Genomic DNA, 18045 nt, shown 5'->3' with positions numbered 1-18045 from the left:
AGATATTATCCTTTGATTACAAGAGATAAGTATTTTTCGATTATTATATCTTGAGAAATATCTTTATTTACTTATTTGTATATGTACTATAAAAGCTATTTGCCTTGATCGTTTCCTTTGAGTACGTTCTTGCAAAAAGAGGATATTGATATTATATTGAGAGCGAGTGTGGCACTTCTTCTAAGGTTGAGAAAATGGAAGGACATGTTCGCTTCTACTGTTAAGCTAAGTGAATGTTTGGACCTTCAATGGACGAAAATAGAAAGTTGGAACTTAGAAAGGAGTTGTCATATTTGATACAAAATTGTTCAACAATATAAGAATGAGTGGAAATTTTACATTGTGGGGGGAATAATAGTCAATATTCCATTCCCACTTGAACCTTATTTAGAGGGGAGATGTTCCATTCTCAAATAATCTAAAAATACAATTCTGAATCTTCATGTTTAGATAAGTACTCTTATCTTTTACATTTGTTTACTCTTTGTAGTCTCTCTCTTATTTGTAATTCTATACATACTATAAGGGTTATTAACCTTGATCATTTCCTTTATGTTTGAGGATATTCTTATTGGAAAAGAAGGTTGGTACTTTACACATGTTACCAAATATTGTGCAGACTCAATCTAATGACAGTAGCTTTAAAGACCCTGATAATCAAGATGGATAAAGTGAGGCTCTTGAAGCAAATATCTTTGATGATTGAGAATATGAGTATCCTTTTACATTAAGAGGGAGTATGACACTTTTTCGAAGACAACAGAAGAGCTTAGAAGATTAATACTTAGAGGGAGTTTAGAAATACATATGTATGACTGCATGACCTTGAGGGACCTACTCTTGAGTGCATCATGAGGAAGTATTGACTTATCACTAGAAAGTCAAAAGTGAGTTCGATAGGCATCTTTGGGTGAAGAGACTTTTTGACGAAGTAACTATAGGACTTGACTTCCTAGGATCTTTGTTCAGAAGGAGAAATTTTGAGATGCAATCCCTTGTGGATTATATTTTCTCTGTGAGGAGAAGTTCTAAGTGAAATTCCTTGCAATGTGCTCTTCTCTATAAGAGCAAAGTTTGAGGTGTAAATCCTTGTTCCACCCTCTAGTAGCAGCTATGGTGGTTCATGGTTCTTTGGGTTGTATTTTTCCGGACACCATGATAACGGACATTCAGAAGGTTAACCATTGTAAAGTGGCGATCTTACAAATGGTAGACCTGTTATCATGGTTCTTTGGGCCGGATTTTGAGGGACACCATGATCACAAACATTCGAAAGGTAACCATTGTAAGGTGGCGATCTTACAAATGGTAGATGTAATGGGCACCCCTGAATGTCCCAAAAACTAAACCAAATTGCTGAAAGGAATTATGTCAAACAGTTTGCATTCAACTTCTTAAAACCCTTTATAACTCTGGAAATCAAACGTTTATTTGTTTGTTGTGTTTCGTGCATGGAATTGGTATCATACAACATAAACAAGAAAGAAACTACAACAATATGCAAAGTGGAAATGAACTGCTGCTAATAAAATGTTATTTCCAGAATTCATAAAACCAAATACATGGCAGATTTATCAACTCACTAATTACTTCAGCAATATTGTCATAATACTCCAGCCCATGCTTACGAACTTGTTGCTACAATACTTTGTCCTCCAATCAGTCCACTACCTTAATAATACCATTCCCTCCAAGCGGCATAAGCGTCGGACAAGTAGTGAAGAAGATATGAGCAAAATATCAAATCTGCCTGTAGCCGGAAATGCAACTAAACTGCCTGATAATGAAGCCAATAAGAAAGAATTCCAAAGGCCAAACCCCAAGGGAATGACGTCTAGAATGTTACAAGAGAGGATAGACGTCCTCAAATGCCAAGAACAAAGCTGCAACTCACACACCAATTTCTTCTCATATTCAACCTCTCTAATGAAGCTACAAATGCTTCCTTTTATTCTATTCCCACGGGTCCGCTCAACTCATATGGGCAATGTGGGATAAAGATGTGTAATATAAAACATATATTAAAATACCCCTTATGTCTCCCTTGGGTACACATCACCATAAAATAAATATTAAAGTAACACTTTAATATTTTACAATTAAATTAGACGTTACTTTAATAAAATTTCAGGCATTAAAATGTATTAGCAATCGGACTCCGAATAATGCGAGTGATAGCTCATCGGAAAGCTCTCACCGAGGAGTATCGAATCCAATCACCAAAATTGACCTGCACTGTGTCCTGCCGACTTACTAAAAATAGTAAGTATGCCTGAAACTGAGTAAATCAACTTCGTTTTGGCCCAAACTGGAAATGACTAGGCCAAAACACTCCAAGATCCCATTAAACCCTTCGTTAGCCCTCGGGACCATGTAGAACAAGGCTAACGCACACACACTTGGTCAACTGCTAAAATGGGGACATTACAGTAGACCTGTTGTAATAGTTCTTTGAGCCGGATTTTGGTGGACACCATGATAACCAACTTGTTATGGTTCTTTGGGCTAGATCTTGCCAGACACCATATGGACTATACTTAAGGTGGTGCTTTTTAAAGTTATGGAAATTGCTTCAATTGTGTGTTATGAAAGATGAGGAATTTAGCCTCATAGTGAATTGAATATCATACTGAGATGATATCTCTTCTTATTCTTGAGAGCATAATGTGTTCTATAAATCCTTCGTAGCTAAGAGGGAGCGTTAAGGTTGTAGTTTCTGTCAGATTGTTTTTATCATGAGTTACCTTGTTGATGGTAAATCATCTTTAAGATAAATATCTTATATATATATATATATATAATATATTATATATGTGATATAATATGTATTATATATATTATACATTATATATTATTATATAATAATATAATAATATATTACATATATGCTTAAAGATGAGTTATACATATGGTTATTTATATTAACTAATGATGATTAACTATAGAGACATGTATCTTCATAAGACATGTCTCCTCCTCTCATATTTATGAGTCTTCAAATCAGTAGTTGGAAATCATCTATCACATTGGCAATGTTAGTACATTTGCAGACACGATCCATGTTACTCAACAATATTTTGGTTTGTCTTTTCTTTGTCTTAGTTTTTGTTCATGACTGATGTAGTTAATGGGATTACCATCACCAAGTATAAATGTCTCTGCCAGAATCACATCTTCAATGCCTTCATTTGGTTCTATTCACTGCCCTTATTATCCTTCGGTGATATTGGTATTGTCACCATCGAATGAGATCATTTCTGCTTATATTGTTTAAACTTTAATATCCTTGTCTGATTTTTTATTTATTTTCACTTCCTATCCCCGTTTGTGGTTGGTGTCAAAATAATATTATATTCTTAGTCTCTGAATGGTCATGCCTATTCCCTCTTGGAAGAGTTGTGTTCTTTCTCTACCTAGTGGATTTGTTAGACTCAAATCTACGTTCCTCTAAAAATTATGGTTGTTTATTTCAAGGCCAAATGATGCCCTGTTGTAGTTGCCACGATGACATCAAGATTGCCTTCATTCTTCCTTGGAGACTATGAATCAGGTTCAATATAATAGATAGATGTTGGTCATAGTGATCGTTGCCATCTTAATGATTTGAAGTCCATACATTATCGGGACCTATCAACATTGTATGTTCTTGACTATTGTTGAATTTATAGGGTTGGACTTTAAGTCATCATTTTAGTATTAATTGATAGTGATATCTCAATCTCATTGAATGTAATGATCATATATACATTGGGGATACTATCTTTTCTACAAACTAATTATAATTAAAGTCACATGTTATTATCATTTATTTTGCTAGTTTTATATGTATTTTAATTATCATCTTCTAGTTATTACTTGTATGTATTATATTATAATATATTCTTTATTTATATATATTTTTTTGGTATTATTATATGTTTGTTAATATTTGTTTATATATATATCTAGACCACATAGGGTTATGACAGCAATTCCTCCCCACTTTATTCAATAAATTACTGATACTGCAGAATGTATTCTCCATCTTGCTTTCTTCAATAAAATACTCAAGCTGTGGAATGCAATCTGCACCGTTCTCCACTAGTTGCATATACAATTGTCAAGCCATTTCTTAGAGATATCAGATTTCCACAATCCATTGAAATTATTGGTCTGATTTCTGGATTAGATTGTGTTCAATTTTTACCATCAATTGAACACAATCTAATGCAGAAATCAGACCAATAATAAAGCCATTTCTTGTAAGCACAAAATTGGAATTCTAATTTCAATATCTACTACTTCTGTTCATTCAATTTTACCACATAAATCTCTCAATTTAATGTTGAAAACTCCTTCAATCTTGGATCAAAATCAACCACTCTAAATGCCACCTTCATCTTGAATTGGACTTCAACTTGACTTCGTCACTTTATCTTAAAATATAATGCTTCCCCCAAGGTTCGAATTTCCACAAGAGAGCTGGAAATGCCCCTCACAGAGGTCGATTTCAGCTTAGAGCTAGAAATGAGCAAACAGCTTTACATAAACCTTCCACATTCTACCTATAAAATCTTCACCTCTTTGTTGAAACATGAAAATTTCCTGTTTTCCTTTTTAAAACTTGAACTATAAACTCAAAATTTGTTGTTTTAACTTCAAATCTCTATACTTTTAAGTTTTCCTCTCATTCCTTAGGTAGATTTTACTGATGGAGCTGGAAATGGTTGAGGAGAAAGACCAGGATTTCATACACAAGCTCAAAATGCAATACTAAGGTCGGAAATTGGACAAGGAGCTGGAAGTGGGTTCTCAAGGAGGTTGAAATTTAGAAGGGGAGCTGGAAATGCTTCTTAGCTTGACCAAATTTCAGGAAATGAGCTAGAAATGTGGAAGGTTTTTGCCTAAGACATTCATTTGTCTGGAACTTAACTTGATTTTTCAATTGAATGTGCAAGAATCCTTAAGCATTCCCTTGTTCTATATAAGATTCTTAAACACTTTTGTCTTTAACATTTGCATCTTTCTATCCCACTTGACTTACAAACTGAAGGAATTTCCACCGTTACTCGTGCTTTCAGTTTGACTTGGTTCACAATTTCTACATTTCCATGACCCACTTTGATGACTCTCTTGTCAATGTCTCCACAACACTTTGTGGGCAACTTGTTAACAACTTCCTTGGTGATTTGCTTGATACTTTCTACCATTTTATTCCAATCCTTAATTGATGAATCTTAGATTGTGGATTAATGACTCGCTCACTTCCTAAGGAGAGGACCTAGAGGCCAAAGCAAGGCCAAAACAACTACCACAACTAAAACTAAGCCTAAAATGACCATACCACTAAGCAAGCGAGGGGGTCCCCATTTGCAATGGGGAAATATATGAAAATGTCACAACGCTACTATCTATACACACACCCATTTAGAGTGGTCTTTTTTTGTTTCTACCATTTTCTGGGTTCTTCCCTTACCTTTCTATTTATTGTTGTACTGGCTTAGCAATTAATCTTCTCAGGTTTACCCCATGCTTCAATTATGCCCACTTTTTTTCTGTTCTCTTTGTCCCATGGCTGTAGCTATTTTTCTCCATTCCCTAGCTATTGTACCCGCTATACATTCCATTTCTATTTATTTCTGCTAGACATTGGCATAATTTCTTTCTTTAGTTGGCATCAGCAATATTTGAGTTTTCTCATTTAACATGATGCAAATCAATGGTTCTGACTTCTTTTTGATTAAAGCAATTTCCTGAACCAATTATCATCTATATTGTTCTCGTGCATCTCAAGCAAGAGGATTTTATCACATGCTTAGCGTGAGGATGTCGATGTAGTAAGAATAAGATAAAGCACTCTATTTGGTAGTTAATGTCGAACATGGTGTTGATGTGTAAGGAAGTAATAAGGTACGAACATTGGGAGAGATATGCTAGATGATGTAGATTACATCAAGTGTTAATTCTTTACATCTGTATGCAATTTTCCTGTTTTCTTTAATGACATGTATGGTTGTAGCTTTCACTATATAAGTCCGGAGCTTAATTGTTTTTAACAGTACATAAGAGACAACACGTATGACAGTTGCTTGGGAAATAAACTTGTCTTTGGAATGAGTTTTACTGTTGTTTATTTCACACTGATGCACACCCAAATCATTTGCAATTTTGTAGTAACGAGCAATTTCATGTAGTTTGGTGATGGTTAAGCCTGTCAATTGATTAATTATTTTTCTTTTTTAATGTGCAGCTAACATTCTTGCAAAGTATCAGCCTCCAGTGACAGATGGACAAGGTACACATGGTTCCTCTCAGAGGTCTGAACAGGCCTCAACAGTTACCCACGGGGGGCAACTCAGTAAGGAAGAAATGGAACGCAGGATGAAGTTACTTAGTGAGGACAGGTGACTTGACATCCTCTAGAAATGCAAATCGTTCTCTGCACTTTTGTTTGACAGAGGCTTTTTGTGTAGTGCATTCCTGTTGACAGTCTTTGATATGCAAGAATTGATTTAAAATTTGGTAATAAAGATTCCAATTCTCTTACAATAATTTATCACATCATATTGAGGTGGGAGAAGAACTATATCTAATTTCATAAGTTTGTTCATTTGTGTATTCTCTTTTTTGCATTTATCTTTGTGGATGATATGAGCTAGTAATTCAAATTTGTCAAGAATACCAGTGCCTGCTTTCATAACAAAGTACTTAAGTGCATCTGTTTTGACCTTTTAGCCATGCAAGTTTTTATATTTTGAAGCCTAGCAATGATCCCTAGTTTGTGAGTACGTCATTATGAGAAGAGTTCTTTGCATTCCCATACTGAATTTTTGTTCTACAAATTAAGTGAGCCTACAGAAGTGTTCTAATATCATTTTTTTTAATATGTTAATTTGTTGGGTGTGAAAATATTTAGATTTGGGTGCTTAATTGGAGCTGACAGTTGTTATGAACTGTATGCATAATCCGTGGAGCTTCTGTGATTCAGAAAATGCTAATGAAGAATGATATTTATTTCGTTTCTGACAAGTTGAAACCATAAATTCTTATATCATTTTTTCATGAATTTAATTTTAGAAGGTAATAAAGATTCTTGTGATTTTTCCATTGTTCACTGACTCGTACAAGGGCTTTGTGATTTGCTATAATTGGGGCTTATTTTTCTTTTGACAGCGAGTTGCAGAAATTGCACAAAGAACTTGTTTTTGGTGGTGTTATCACGGAAGCTGAATTTTGGGCTACAAGAAAGGTTTGGAAAATTTAAGTTTGGCTATGAATATTTGCGTGTTTCTGTGATTTTTAATCTTTGTGTTGCAGTACATGAAATTGTCTTATATTATCATGTAGTAGCTTTTAGATTATCTTATTTTGAGTCATTTTTATTTCAGATTGATTGGCATTCCTTTCAATCATGTTTTATGAATGGGCCTGTTCCGACTGTAGAATGACAAAGGCATTTGTGTGCAGAGTATGCTAGAGGAAGGAGCATTCACAGGCGCAAAGCAGCGGACTGGATTAAAAAGTGCAATGCTTGCAGATGTCCAGCCAATGACTGACGGTCGTGTATAATCTTTGCTTTCAATATGCTTCTATGATCATTATATTCTTGCAATTTTTGCTCAATTGCATTTTTGTCAACCTCCTATAACATTTTTGGTAGAAAGCAATTGATGTGCATTGCTACTATTATGATTGTAAATGCGTCATGACTCATTTTAGATTTTTCTTAACATTTGTATAGGAAAAAAGACGAGTAAATTTTTCTAATGTCCTTGAAGAAAATGACTTACCATTGTTTCTCATTAAATCATAATTGGCATGTTTGCTTCTTGTAAATTTTACAATTATGTTATAAGAAGAGTCTCCTTGATGAACAATTTTGCAGAGTTCTAAGTGCAAATTTTACCTCTGAATTTTTTCTATCTTTATATTTGATTGCTTTTGCAGACAAACAGAGTGACGTTTAACCTCACACCAGAGATAATTCATCAGGTAATAAAGTTTCTGCTCTCTTCTGAATGTTTTGCAGTTAAAAATTCATCAATACGGCTGCCTTCGTTTCTGTTGTAAATGTTAATTTCCATTGTGTTGTTATGAAACTGATTTTCATGATTCCAGAAATGTGAAATATCCCAAACTAGGATATTACTTGAAATCTGATTTGGGTTCTCAATTTGTGCCGTATCTTGCTTCATTTCATTGCAAAATAACATTCAAAGGAAATATAGATCTCCAATGAAATAAGTGATTACAAACACAAATCTATTGCTAATGATTCTGATATAAATCATGCATCGCTGTTACATCAAATATAATGTTTTTAGTATGTTACAATGGTAGAACATGCATAAATTTTCCTTTGGAACCTATTTAAAATGATGAACCTTGAGTGAGTCCTCAGATATGGCTGCTACTGTCATACCAGCACCAATGAAGAAATTATCAATTATCAAATCAACATATCATAATACATGGAGAAGGAAGCAAATCCCTCTAAACTGCCTTTGGACCCAAAATCACAATATGTGATTCTAAGTACCAGGATCCATATGAACCTTAGGTGCACTGCTCCACGAAAATGCTGCGCTGTTCTGATATCAATGCCAATACACCACAAACCGTGAAGCAACACAATGGAATCCATGTGAAACAAAAACAATAAACCCACCTGGTCAATACCTGGATACCTTATATAGAATCTGCTGTTTGAGATGAAGCAGCAGTCTAGTACTAGGGAATCATCATCAGTCATCCAACCATACGTGTTGGACCAATCAAAGGATGTGATAAATAACTCTCACATATTCAAAAATCAACAGACTAGGCCACCACATATCATTCTTATATCTCAAACTGGAAACAAATAGGATGGCATTGGTGTCAACATACCAGGGAAAAATTATAAGACTCATCTCATGAGGTTTTCCAATCAAGTAATCCTTTGCCGACACATTCCAATGCATACCCATAGCCGATACAGAATTGAACAGTTCTGCGAAAGTAGCAAACAACTATATAGGAAAGTCACTTGTCACTAAACAACCCATTTCGTTTGGCTCAAGTGCCAATCAATGAGCAGTTGTACTATTACAAGAACTAGGTGCGATTATCAATTTTGGAATGTAGATTCCATCACCAAAACCTAAAATCAACTCATGGGTGGCTGGTCCACTAGTAGTAACTCTCATAGAATTACTATGTCCAACACTATTGGTTGTTTGTTTCAGGGAAAACTTGGGTTGTTGGTCTATCAAATCAGCTTTCTTTGCCTTCTCAATCCAATTCTAAACCATTACTTGGGACTCATCTAGTGTTGTTGTTCAAGGTTAACAAATGGAGGATGCATCCCACCACCAACTCATCTTCATCTTTCAAAACTTCAATGCAAGCATTAGGTGATTCAATGACATTATCTTCTCCATGATCATGGGTTGCATTTCCTTGAGAATGAAGAGATATAGCACTGTTATTATAACAATCAGCACAGTTGTCATGCATCTATGTTGTGCCTTTAACTTTTACAAGCACCTCTTTGTTGGAAACATTATTTTCTTGCACTTTGAATGCCATGTTCTCATTTTAATTTTTTGTTCACGTGTATGAATTGTGTCAACATACACACTAGGAAAAACCATTGTGGTCACCCAAATAATGCATACTATTGTTATCCATATCAAGCTCATGCTTAACATCAAGAGAAGTTGTGTTTATCTCTCTTCTAGAATCCTTTTTTCTTAAACCCTCATATGGCCAAAGCAAACTTCTGGCTTCTGCTTCAAATGAATTCTCAGCACTGGGATGATCTAAATGCTCATCATCATTGACATTAGTGTGTTCATCACTATTATGCCTCTTATTCATCCTTTTAGCTTCTCCCAAAAGCAATTTCTCTAACAATAATGACATCCAGTTGATATTTTTGAAATGCTTGGATAAGTTGATTCATATCATTCATAAGTTTTCCATATTTCGATCGTTCCTTTGTGGACTCACTAATTTTATATCCCTTTCATGGGCTGACGAGGCAGGAAATTAAGCAGGTGACAGTCTCCAATTTTTAGTTTTAGCCATTGATGTAACCTTTCACACCTTTGTCATAGATGTCTGAAATAAACAATGTTTTGTTTCCTCTGTTCCTAGCAATATACCTTTGATTTCATTCACTATCACGCATGAGTCAAACAACTAACATGCAAAGTAAACCCACCTTGTGGAAACGATCAGAACTACCATGCAATCAAATCAAAAAATATATACTGCTTGAAAATGACATGCAACCGTCTAGGTATCCACCAAGCTTTCATGCAATATGAATCCACCAACCAGATCTGCTTGAAAATAACATGCTACGATAACCTTTATTCATAAACTGCTCATAAATTATAATGCAATCGTCTTGGTATTCACCAAATTGCCATGCTAACAACCAACACACATGCAACTACAAAATCTGACATACAACTGAAAATTTGACCTGCAATTGAAAAAAATTTGTGGCGTGATACCACCAAAATATCTCGAACGAGGATTTTATTTGAAATCTTATTTGGGTTGTCAAGTTTTACCACATTTTGCTTCATTTGATTGCAAATTAACAGCATGCACAGGAAACAATATAGATTCCCAAGGAAATAAGTCATTACAAACACAACCTATTGATAATAATTCTGTCATAGGACATGCATGGTTGTTACATCAAATATAATGGTGTTACAATGCTAGAATAAGCATAACTTGCCTTTCCTCCAATGAGTTCATCCCATTTCTAGAAGGCTCAATAAATAAAATAAAGTCATTTTTATAATGTTGTCTTCATGATAAAGTCACTTTATTAGTCCCTACCTATATATAGGCAGGGAACTAACGTTTTCATTGACCCCTCCCTATTAATTTTCACAAACAAAATTGTGTAAAGTTTATTTTTAAATTAATTTTTAATCAATATTTTCTTATTTTTGATTGGATGATGACAATTTTCCTGAGGTTTTCATTATTTTCTTATTTTAAAAATATCTATAATAATATATGCCTGATTTCTAGAAATCTCAGATTGTTGCATTGATTCTTTGCCTGAACTAGAGCTGTCTGCTGCCATTAGAAACCTTCTCTCTCTTTTGAGCTCTCTGGCCTTTTCTTTCTCTTCTGAGCTCTTTGCTGCTACCGGCGACTGGTTCCTTATTAAGAGGACTCGACCCGGAAACCTCTCTATTTGGGTGTCTCTCAACCATTACAACCCCTATTTATCATTAGGCATCACATGACAGGCTTCTTGTGTGAGGGAGTTTAAGTGGAAAAAAATAAATTTAAATTAAATTTGGAATCACTGGCACTTACAATCACCTCCTCTTTTTTGTCCATTTGAATAATCTAGTAAAAAAACCCTATTCAGCGTAGTTTTTGTCAGAGAAAATGAGGGTTTCATTCAAACCCTAAGCGAATCAGCCAGAGAGAGAACAGTCGCTGCTGCAAATTGGTGCTCTCACTGAGCTTCTCATATCCCCCGAATAAAACTATGGTTGAAGTAGATTTACTAAAAATAATGAAAAAAAAAATTAACACTGGCTAAAAATAATGCCAAAAACTTTAACAAACAAAACAACACACAAAACAGATCAAAGAAACTCTGAAGACGGTGCACCACTACATTGCCTTGTGGCTTTTCACTCTATAGAACAACTCGATAAACTGGGGCAACGACAAATCATAAAACAACCCAGCTTTCAGCAAACAGCTTCGACGCTCTCATTCGAAATCGTTGAGTCGAGGAGGGACATGGCGGTGGAGCTTTCGGGCCACCCAGCATCAAACAAACCCCTGATTTCATCATCTATCGGCAAACCCTGCAACAATGGAAAAATGTCGAACCTTCCAGAATTATATTATAAAATATTTCAAAATAGATGTTTAATGACAAAGTTTATCTATTTAAAGTATTTATCTTTTATATTTGATCTTACATTTTTTATTGTTTAATTTATAGTCATTATATATATTAATTTTTTAAAATAAAAATATAAAATAATAAAGTGTAATATTTTTTCGATATATAATAAAAGTTTATATTATGAAATAGAAATTTATTAATTTAATTGTATTAGGAAAAAATATAATACAAATGAATTTTATTTAAATATCTAAAAAAATATTTGTATATTTAAATTATATATATTAGACATTTACATAAGATTATCTAGCACATTGTAAAATGTAATTACTAGAGAAAAATAAGATTTGACTACTTTTTAATATAATTTCAATTTTATTACCTAAAAATTGAATATAAATATTTGCAATATAACTATATAAATATCAAATTCTTAAAATAAAAATATCAACTACAACCAACTAGATTTTGAAATAAAAATAATAATGTAAATATATTCATGTATTTTTTCGAAAAGTGCCTTAATTTTACATTTCTAATAAAATATCAATATCAATAATCTTATTTTATTAATATCATTTCTTCCATTAAAATTTTGATTTAAACTTAAATCTTTCTAATTTGCCAAAAAAATATGATTCTCTTTTATTTTTGCATTTAATTATGATTCAACTATTGCAAAAAAATATCTTCCCTCTTTGACATGAGGCAGGGACTCAAGCTCCACCAGAGCTCTTGTATTTATTACCTTCTTAATATAGCCACTTTATGACTTTATTTTATAACTTAAGGCACTTTCTTTATAATAATTTAATATTATAACTCAAAGTAACTTTCCCTTGCAATATTGCTTCGTGGGCTCAAAATAATATAATTTATTTCTCCATCAATTTATAACTGACAATGCCATCCTTTCATCCCCAATAGCCTACCTGGATGACAACATAATATAGTAATCAACACTTGAATGATCACTGACGAGAAAGGACATTACAAAAGGCAACAATATTTTTGTCAAAAGCTATATATAAGCATACTGTAATGTCCCTTGTTGGTGATACTCTTTAATTGCTTTGAATTTATAATTTGGAAGGTTTGAATGAATGATTTTCAATATATTTTATACTTAACTATGTATAAAGTTTGTGTTCACTTCAAGGATTCATAGGCTCCCTTATTGGTATATGAAATGAACTTGGGGTGCTGTCGTATGATGAGTTTTATATGTACCAAATACAATTACTGCTGGTGCTTACGATTCCTTTTTGCTATCCCAAATCCCTGATTAATATGGATGTACAATTCTTGCTTCCCTACCTTGTTCCAACTAGACCCTTATGCTATGACTTGCGATTAAAGTTTGCTGACTGTTCTTATGTAAGTCAATTGTTCGACAATTGATATATGCTGCTGTGTATTTTGGTAGTCAGACTCCTGTATTCTTTCTTTTCTTTTTCTTAGTTCGATGATTGCTAACTGCTGCCTCTATATAAACTGTAAGAATCTGTCTCAAGCTCCGATACTATGTAAGAATTTGCCTAAAGTACAGAATGAAATTGCCAAGATCAAGAAGCTCAATTGATAGCAGAAGACAAACAAATGATATGATCAAATAAATGATTCAATATTGATCAAATGATAATGGATTTTAGATCAGATGAATACATCATAGAAGTGCCTTGTATATAAAGGCAATCAAGATGACTAGGAGTGATGCAAGTGATAAGCATCACAACTAAGCACATGTTCACCAAAGGTGGATTATCTTCCATTGTGCATGAAAGTATGTGAAACAATGAAAGGACAAGAATACAAAGGTATATCTCATTAAGAGATGTAGTAGACACGTGCTCAATTGGAGTGCAAATTACTTTGTTGTCTACATGACAACCCATATGAATATGCAAACTCCTAGGTGTCTATATGACAACCAATATGAAAATGCATTAACCTAAGTAAATTTAAGTAAAGTATAAATAGTAAATACTTATTTACACCAACATAAACTCGCTTAGGTGATTATATTTTCCAAGTCGTTGATGATAAAAAAAGATGTTATTACCCTTACTATACTTCCCTTTATCGAGAACTATCCCGATTGTATTCAAATGCCCATTCCTTTTTATATCATATCAGAAAGGTGAATAGATATGATGCCAAACGACATGCCAATTCCCCTTCATGATTGATCGACAAGTTATATTTGTAACCGGTGGCTTTTCAAAATTAATCACTATCAATTACTCTTAATGCCTTAGTTCATTATGGCAACAAAAAGCCCATATCTATTATTGGTCGATTTGCTAACATGGAGGTTGCTGTGTAAAACTTGAAACAAGCAAAGGATTTACAATCATATTTAAGTTTTGTTAAAAGTGAAAGTGATTCTGACGTAGATCCTCATTGTTGTGGTTTGACTATAATTTGTCAAAGTAGTTCGACATGGTTTTAAAACTAGTAATTTGTGTTTTCGAACTACTTTGAACCTTAGTTCAAAGTAGTTCGAAGTGGTCCAGCGGTTCAAATGATCCATCCTGCAGGTTCAACACAAGCAAAGTTCAGAAGCCCAAGGGTTTAGAGATCAAAGTTTCAAAGTTCAGGTCTTGAGTTACAAATTCAAGGTTCAATACAGTGCAGTGATTCAAAATATAGATTTAAAAGTCTAGAATTCATGATTCAGGTTCAGAATTCAAAGCTCATTTCAGGAACATTGATTGATTTTTCAGATATAGGCATATGGATCTCATATTCTTGTTTAGAAGTTCATATTGTGAAATTTCTAACGGTCTCAATCCAGTAGTTCAAAGTTCCTAAATCAGGGCTATATGGAATTCCCTGAATAATAGGAAAACACGGAAGGTTTAGTAAATCAGAGAACATATTGATGCATCTGACAGCACAAATATAAAGGACAAAGTAATATATAAAAGGGTCCTACTCAAGGGTTTGAGGGAATAGATTCCTGAAACAAAAAAAAATTTATAACTAAATATTCGCAGGGTTCATTCTTCCTTTTTAAATGGTGGAGGCAAACTATTCGATGTAATGTCTTGTTCATAGAAGCACCGTATTGACAAGTTTCGAGGCCCTCATTTCATGAGAATCCTGTGACAGCTGCGACATTCAAAGTTAAAAGCAAAATGTTTGTTGATAGAGATCACGCTCTCATGGATGCCCTGCGGTCTCAATTAAAGGATAGTCGCTCATGGTGAGCATGTAGGTCAATTTGGTAGAAACATGGAGGTCACAAAACTAATGGACTAGCATATGGTGAGGAGTTCTCTTCTTGCCAGTTGGGGGAGTCCTAATATCTCAACCCAAAGAATGTTGCCCAAACTTGAATTAATGCGTCCATTCTCAAAGTTGGAAGCTTGAATTGGAATATATGGGGGCCGAGCTTCATTGCGAATGTTGGCGGCATCGTATTCATTATCAAGCCATAATAAACAAAGCACAAGGCGTTCATTGAACCTGATATATAAAATATGCATGAGAATTATTAGTCAAACTGTTCTAACGCCGAGTCGACATGAAGATCAAAGCCGCGGCATTAGAATATAACAGTGGCTCGTTAAGGCACAGATATTAAAGGCCACAGACCAGCTTATCGGGAATGCAACAGAAAGACACATAGATGATGGGAAAAACGATCAGTGAGATAAAGAGAGTGTGCAAAAGGATAATGCCGGTGAAGGGTACGAATCTGATGATGCCGCAGGTGATCTTGATGAAAATCTTCATGGCCCTCTACTGTCTAGACAAGCTAATGCGAAATGGGACCATGCAGCCCTTTCTCATGCTGATTCAAAAAACAATATACAGAGCACCTATTCCTCATGGCAATACACTAAGTATGTGTCATCATAGTAGTCTTATGAGTGGACATCCTGGTAGTGTCGTTGAATCCTTTGGCAGTACGGGTATTGGAGATGGCTAGCAGTTAGCCTGGCGTTGGACTGGTGTTGAAGGAAGAGAAACCAAACTCTAAGAGGGACAATCTAAAAGAATTTATCTACACTAGGCAGGTGGAACCTAATCGAACCAAGCTTCTATGTTGTCATTACCAAGTGTTAGCTTTCAAGGTGAGATAGATTGCTTGCCCATGCCCGTTAAAAAAACATAGAGCTCAGGTAAAGTGCGAATTGAAGGGGGAAAGGGCGTGGAAATCAAATTACGAGTATGGTTGGCAACAATTATAGGAGTAAGTTGTGAGATGTATTCGCAAGCTTCATGTTGGCACTGGGTCAAGGATCTGAAGTTGACCATAGTGAAATACTCGGGCATCATATGGATGAGTTTCACGGAAGCTTTCAATGGGCTAAAGCAACATGTCCACAAAATGACCTTTGGCTTTTAATACATGTCCACTCCTCGCACAGCAGTGAAGTCATGCAATGGTAATGAAATCTTCTGCATTATCTTGACACAATGGGTTGAATCTTAGGGAGACATTAGAAAGACTTCATACATAATCCACCAATCAAACAACAGTACCATATAATGTTTATTTATTGACAATTTTCAATTGATTTTAAGCTTATAAGATGCATGCGGCTAAGTGTGGGAATTAAACATTAGAAGGGTCATAAATTCATTAGGATAATCTAATGTTTAATCTTCGAAATGTGGTATGGAAAAGAGCAAAGAAAGAATAGGGAATGACTATGCTTTTCAAGCATCATTTAACAGATACCTATCATTGGGAAAGAGTTTTTTTAAATAATCTATTTCAAGATTTAGTTAGGGAAATTGAAAAGCCATGGGAAGTGAAAAGATAAATAAGCCAGCAGCAGCAATACAAAGGGTTCCATCTTTTCTCTTCGAGATTGCAGACTGTGGGCTACAACAAGGGGAGAGGTTTTTAGAATTATCCAATTTTCTTGTGAAGGTTATAGGAAGCAGAGTGAGGGTTTTCTTTTCTTTTTTTTGAACTGTGTGTTAGAGAATAGGAGAGTTGTGATTTGTTTATGTAATACAGAGAAGGAGCTTCAGCTTTCTTTAATAGTGATTGTAATTGCAAATGTGTAATAAGGTCTTTGTATCTTTTATGCTTTAGGGAAGGGAGACTCGGAAGTTGATTGTATATCAAAACCTAGAGTTTGAGCGATCCTCTTTCCACTAATCGTGATCTTCTTGTCACTTTAGTTCTCTCTAAAATATGCTTTTATTGTCCCTGTTCCTTGTATACATTCTAATTGCAAGACATCTTCATAGCTTTGTTTCTGCACTTGCCCAAGAAGATGGAAAATGTGTTTCTTGATTTCGTCCTTTGTAACATGTTGGGGTGAATGGACTTTGTGTCATTTGCCATTTATTTTCTTGTAGTTGTTTAGTTTTTCCGCATCTACTTTGTGTTTATAGGTAGATGTTTGAAATCCTTTTGTGCTTTTTGGTTAAAAGCATCCATAATTAATTCATTGTATATCTTACACGGGGAGCTGTACTCGATAAAATTCAGAGGAAGGTTATCAATCCAATGATAACCTGTCCAACTGTTGGTGCTGATTAGTCCTCTCACTTGGGCATTCAGGGTTATATTTACACGTATTTTCTTGAAGGACAATCTGTTCACTAACAGATTTTTGATGACTCTATTGGGGAATGAAGCGAAGATTTAAATGCCTAACATTTGCTTCCTCAGTTTTATAATTATCTTTGTGTACAGAGGATTGGCGACTCTATACAAAGACCATGTTGGATATAGAAGTCATGAGAAGACCAAGGCTAGACCCTTCTCTCCTGGAGCTTTGTCAAATTGACGATAAAGTGTTACGTGACTTTGTGCATAGATTTAGAGAAAGTATTTCCAAGGGTATCTAGAAAAATATACACTTTGAAGATGATGCAAGATGTTGGCTACTATGGAAAGGCCTCTGCGGAAGATTTCACAAGCTGAAAGACTTGCAAAATCTTGAAGAGAAAGTGGCTCGGTTGAAGAAGCATTTGGAGGTAGATAATGATGAACCTCTTGTTATCTTAGTCTCACCCATGTATTTCAATCACCTTGTCATGAGTGACCAAGAAGGACAGAGAGAGTTACTCCAGCCTCATGTTGATCCAGCTTCAACGGATGAGAATATATATGCCAACAATGGAGAAAGGGTAAGCAATAAGGATGAAATCTTGTCTCAAGATCTTTCTTCATTTCATGTAGAAAGTTTTACAGCAGAGGATCATGGCGA

At 34.6% G+C, this 18045-nt stretch overlaps 1 protein-coding gene across 4 annotated transcripts in view; it reads left to right on the top strand.

Moving 5' to 3' along the window:
- LOC149564957 (general transcription and DNA repair factor IIH subunit TFB1-3-like) overlaps positions 1-18045 on the top strand; it is a 275928-nt gene that overhangs the window by 61421 nt on the left and 196462 nt on the right. For all 4 annotated transcript variants that reach the window (XM_089818484.1, XM_089818486.1, XM_089818483.1 and 1 more), the window contains exons 8-11: positions 6230-6383; positions 7153-7228; positions 7447-7542; positions 7927-7971. In XM_089818484.1, coding sequence (XP_089674610.1) covers positions 6230-6383; positions 7153-7228; positions 7447-7542; positions 7927-7971 — 371 coding nt within the window. The remainder of the gene's footprint in view (positions 1-6229; positions 6384-7152; positions 7229-7446; positions 7543-7926; positions 7972-18045) is intronic.

The sequence above is a fragment of the Cupressus sempervirens genome, chromosome 3 (assembly GCF_028749045.1).
Source record: "Cupressus sempervirens isolate cs-2001-9-10 chromosome 3, ASM2874904v1, whole genome shotgun sequence".
NCBI classification, from domain to species: Eukaryota; Viridiplantae; Streptophyta; class Pinopsida; order Cupressales; family Cupressaceae; genus Cupressus; species Cupressus sempervirens.
The sequence above is the reverse complement of the archived record's forward strand: the minus strand, read 5'-3'. Positions and strand labels throughout refer to the sequence as shown.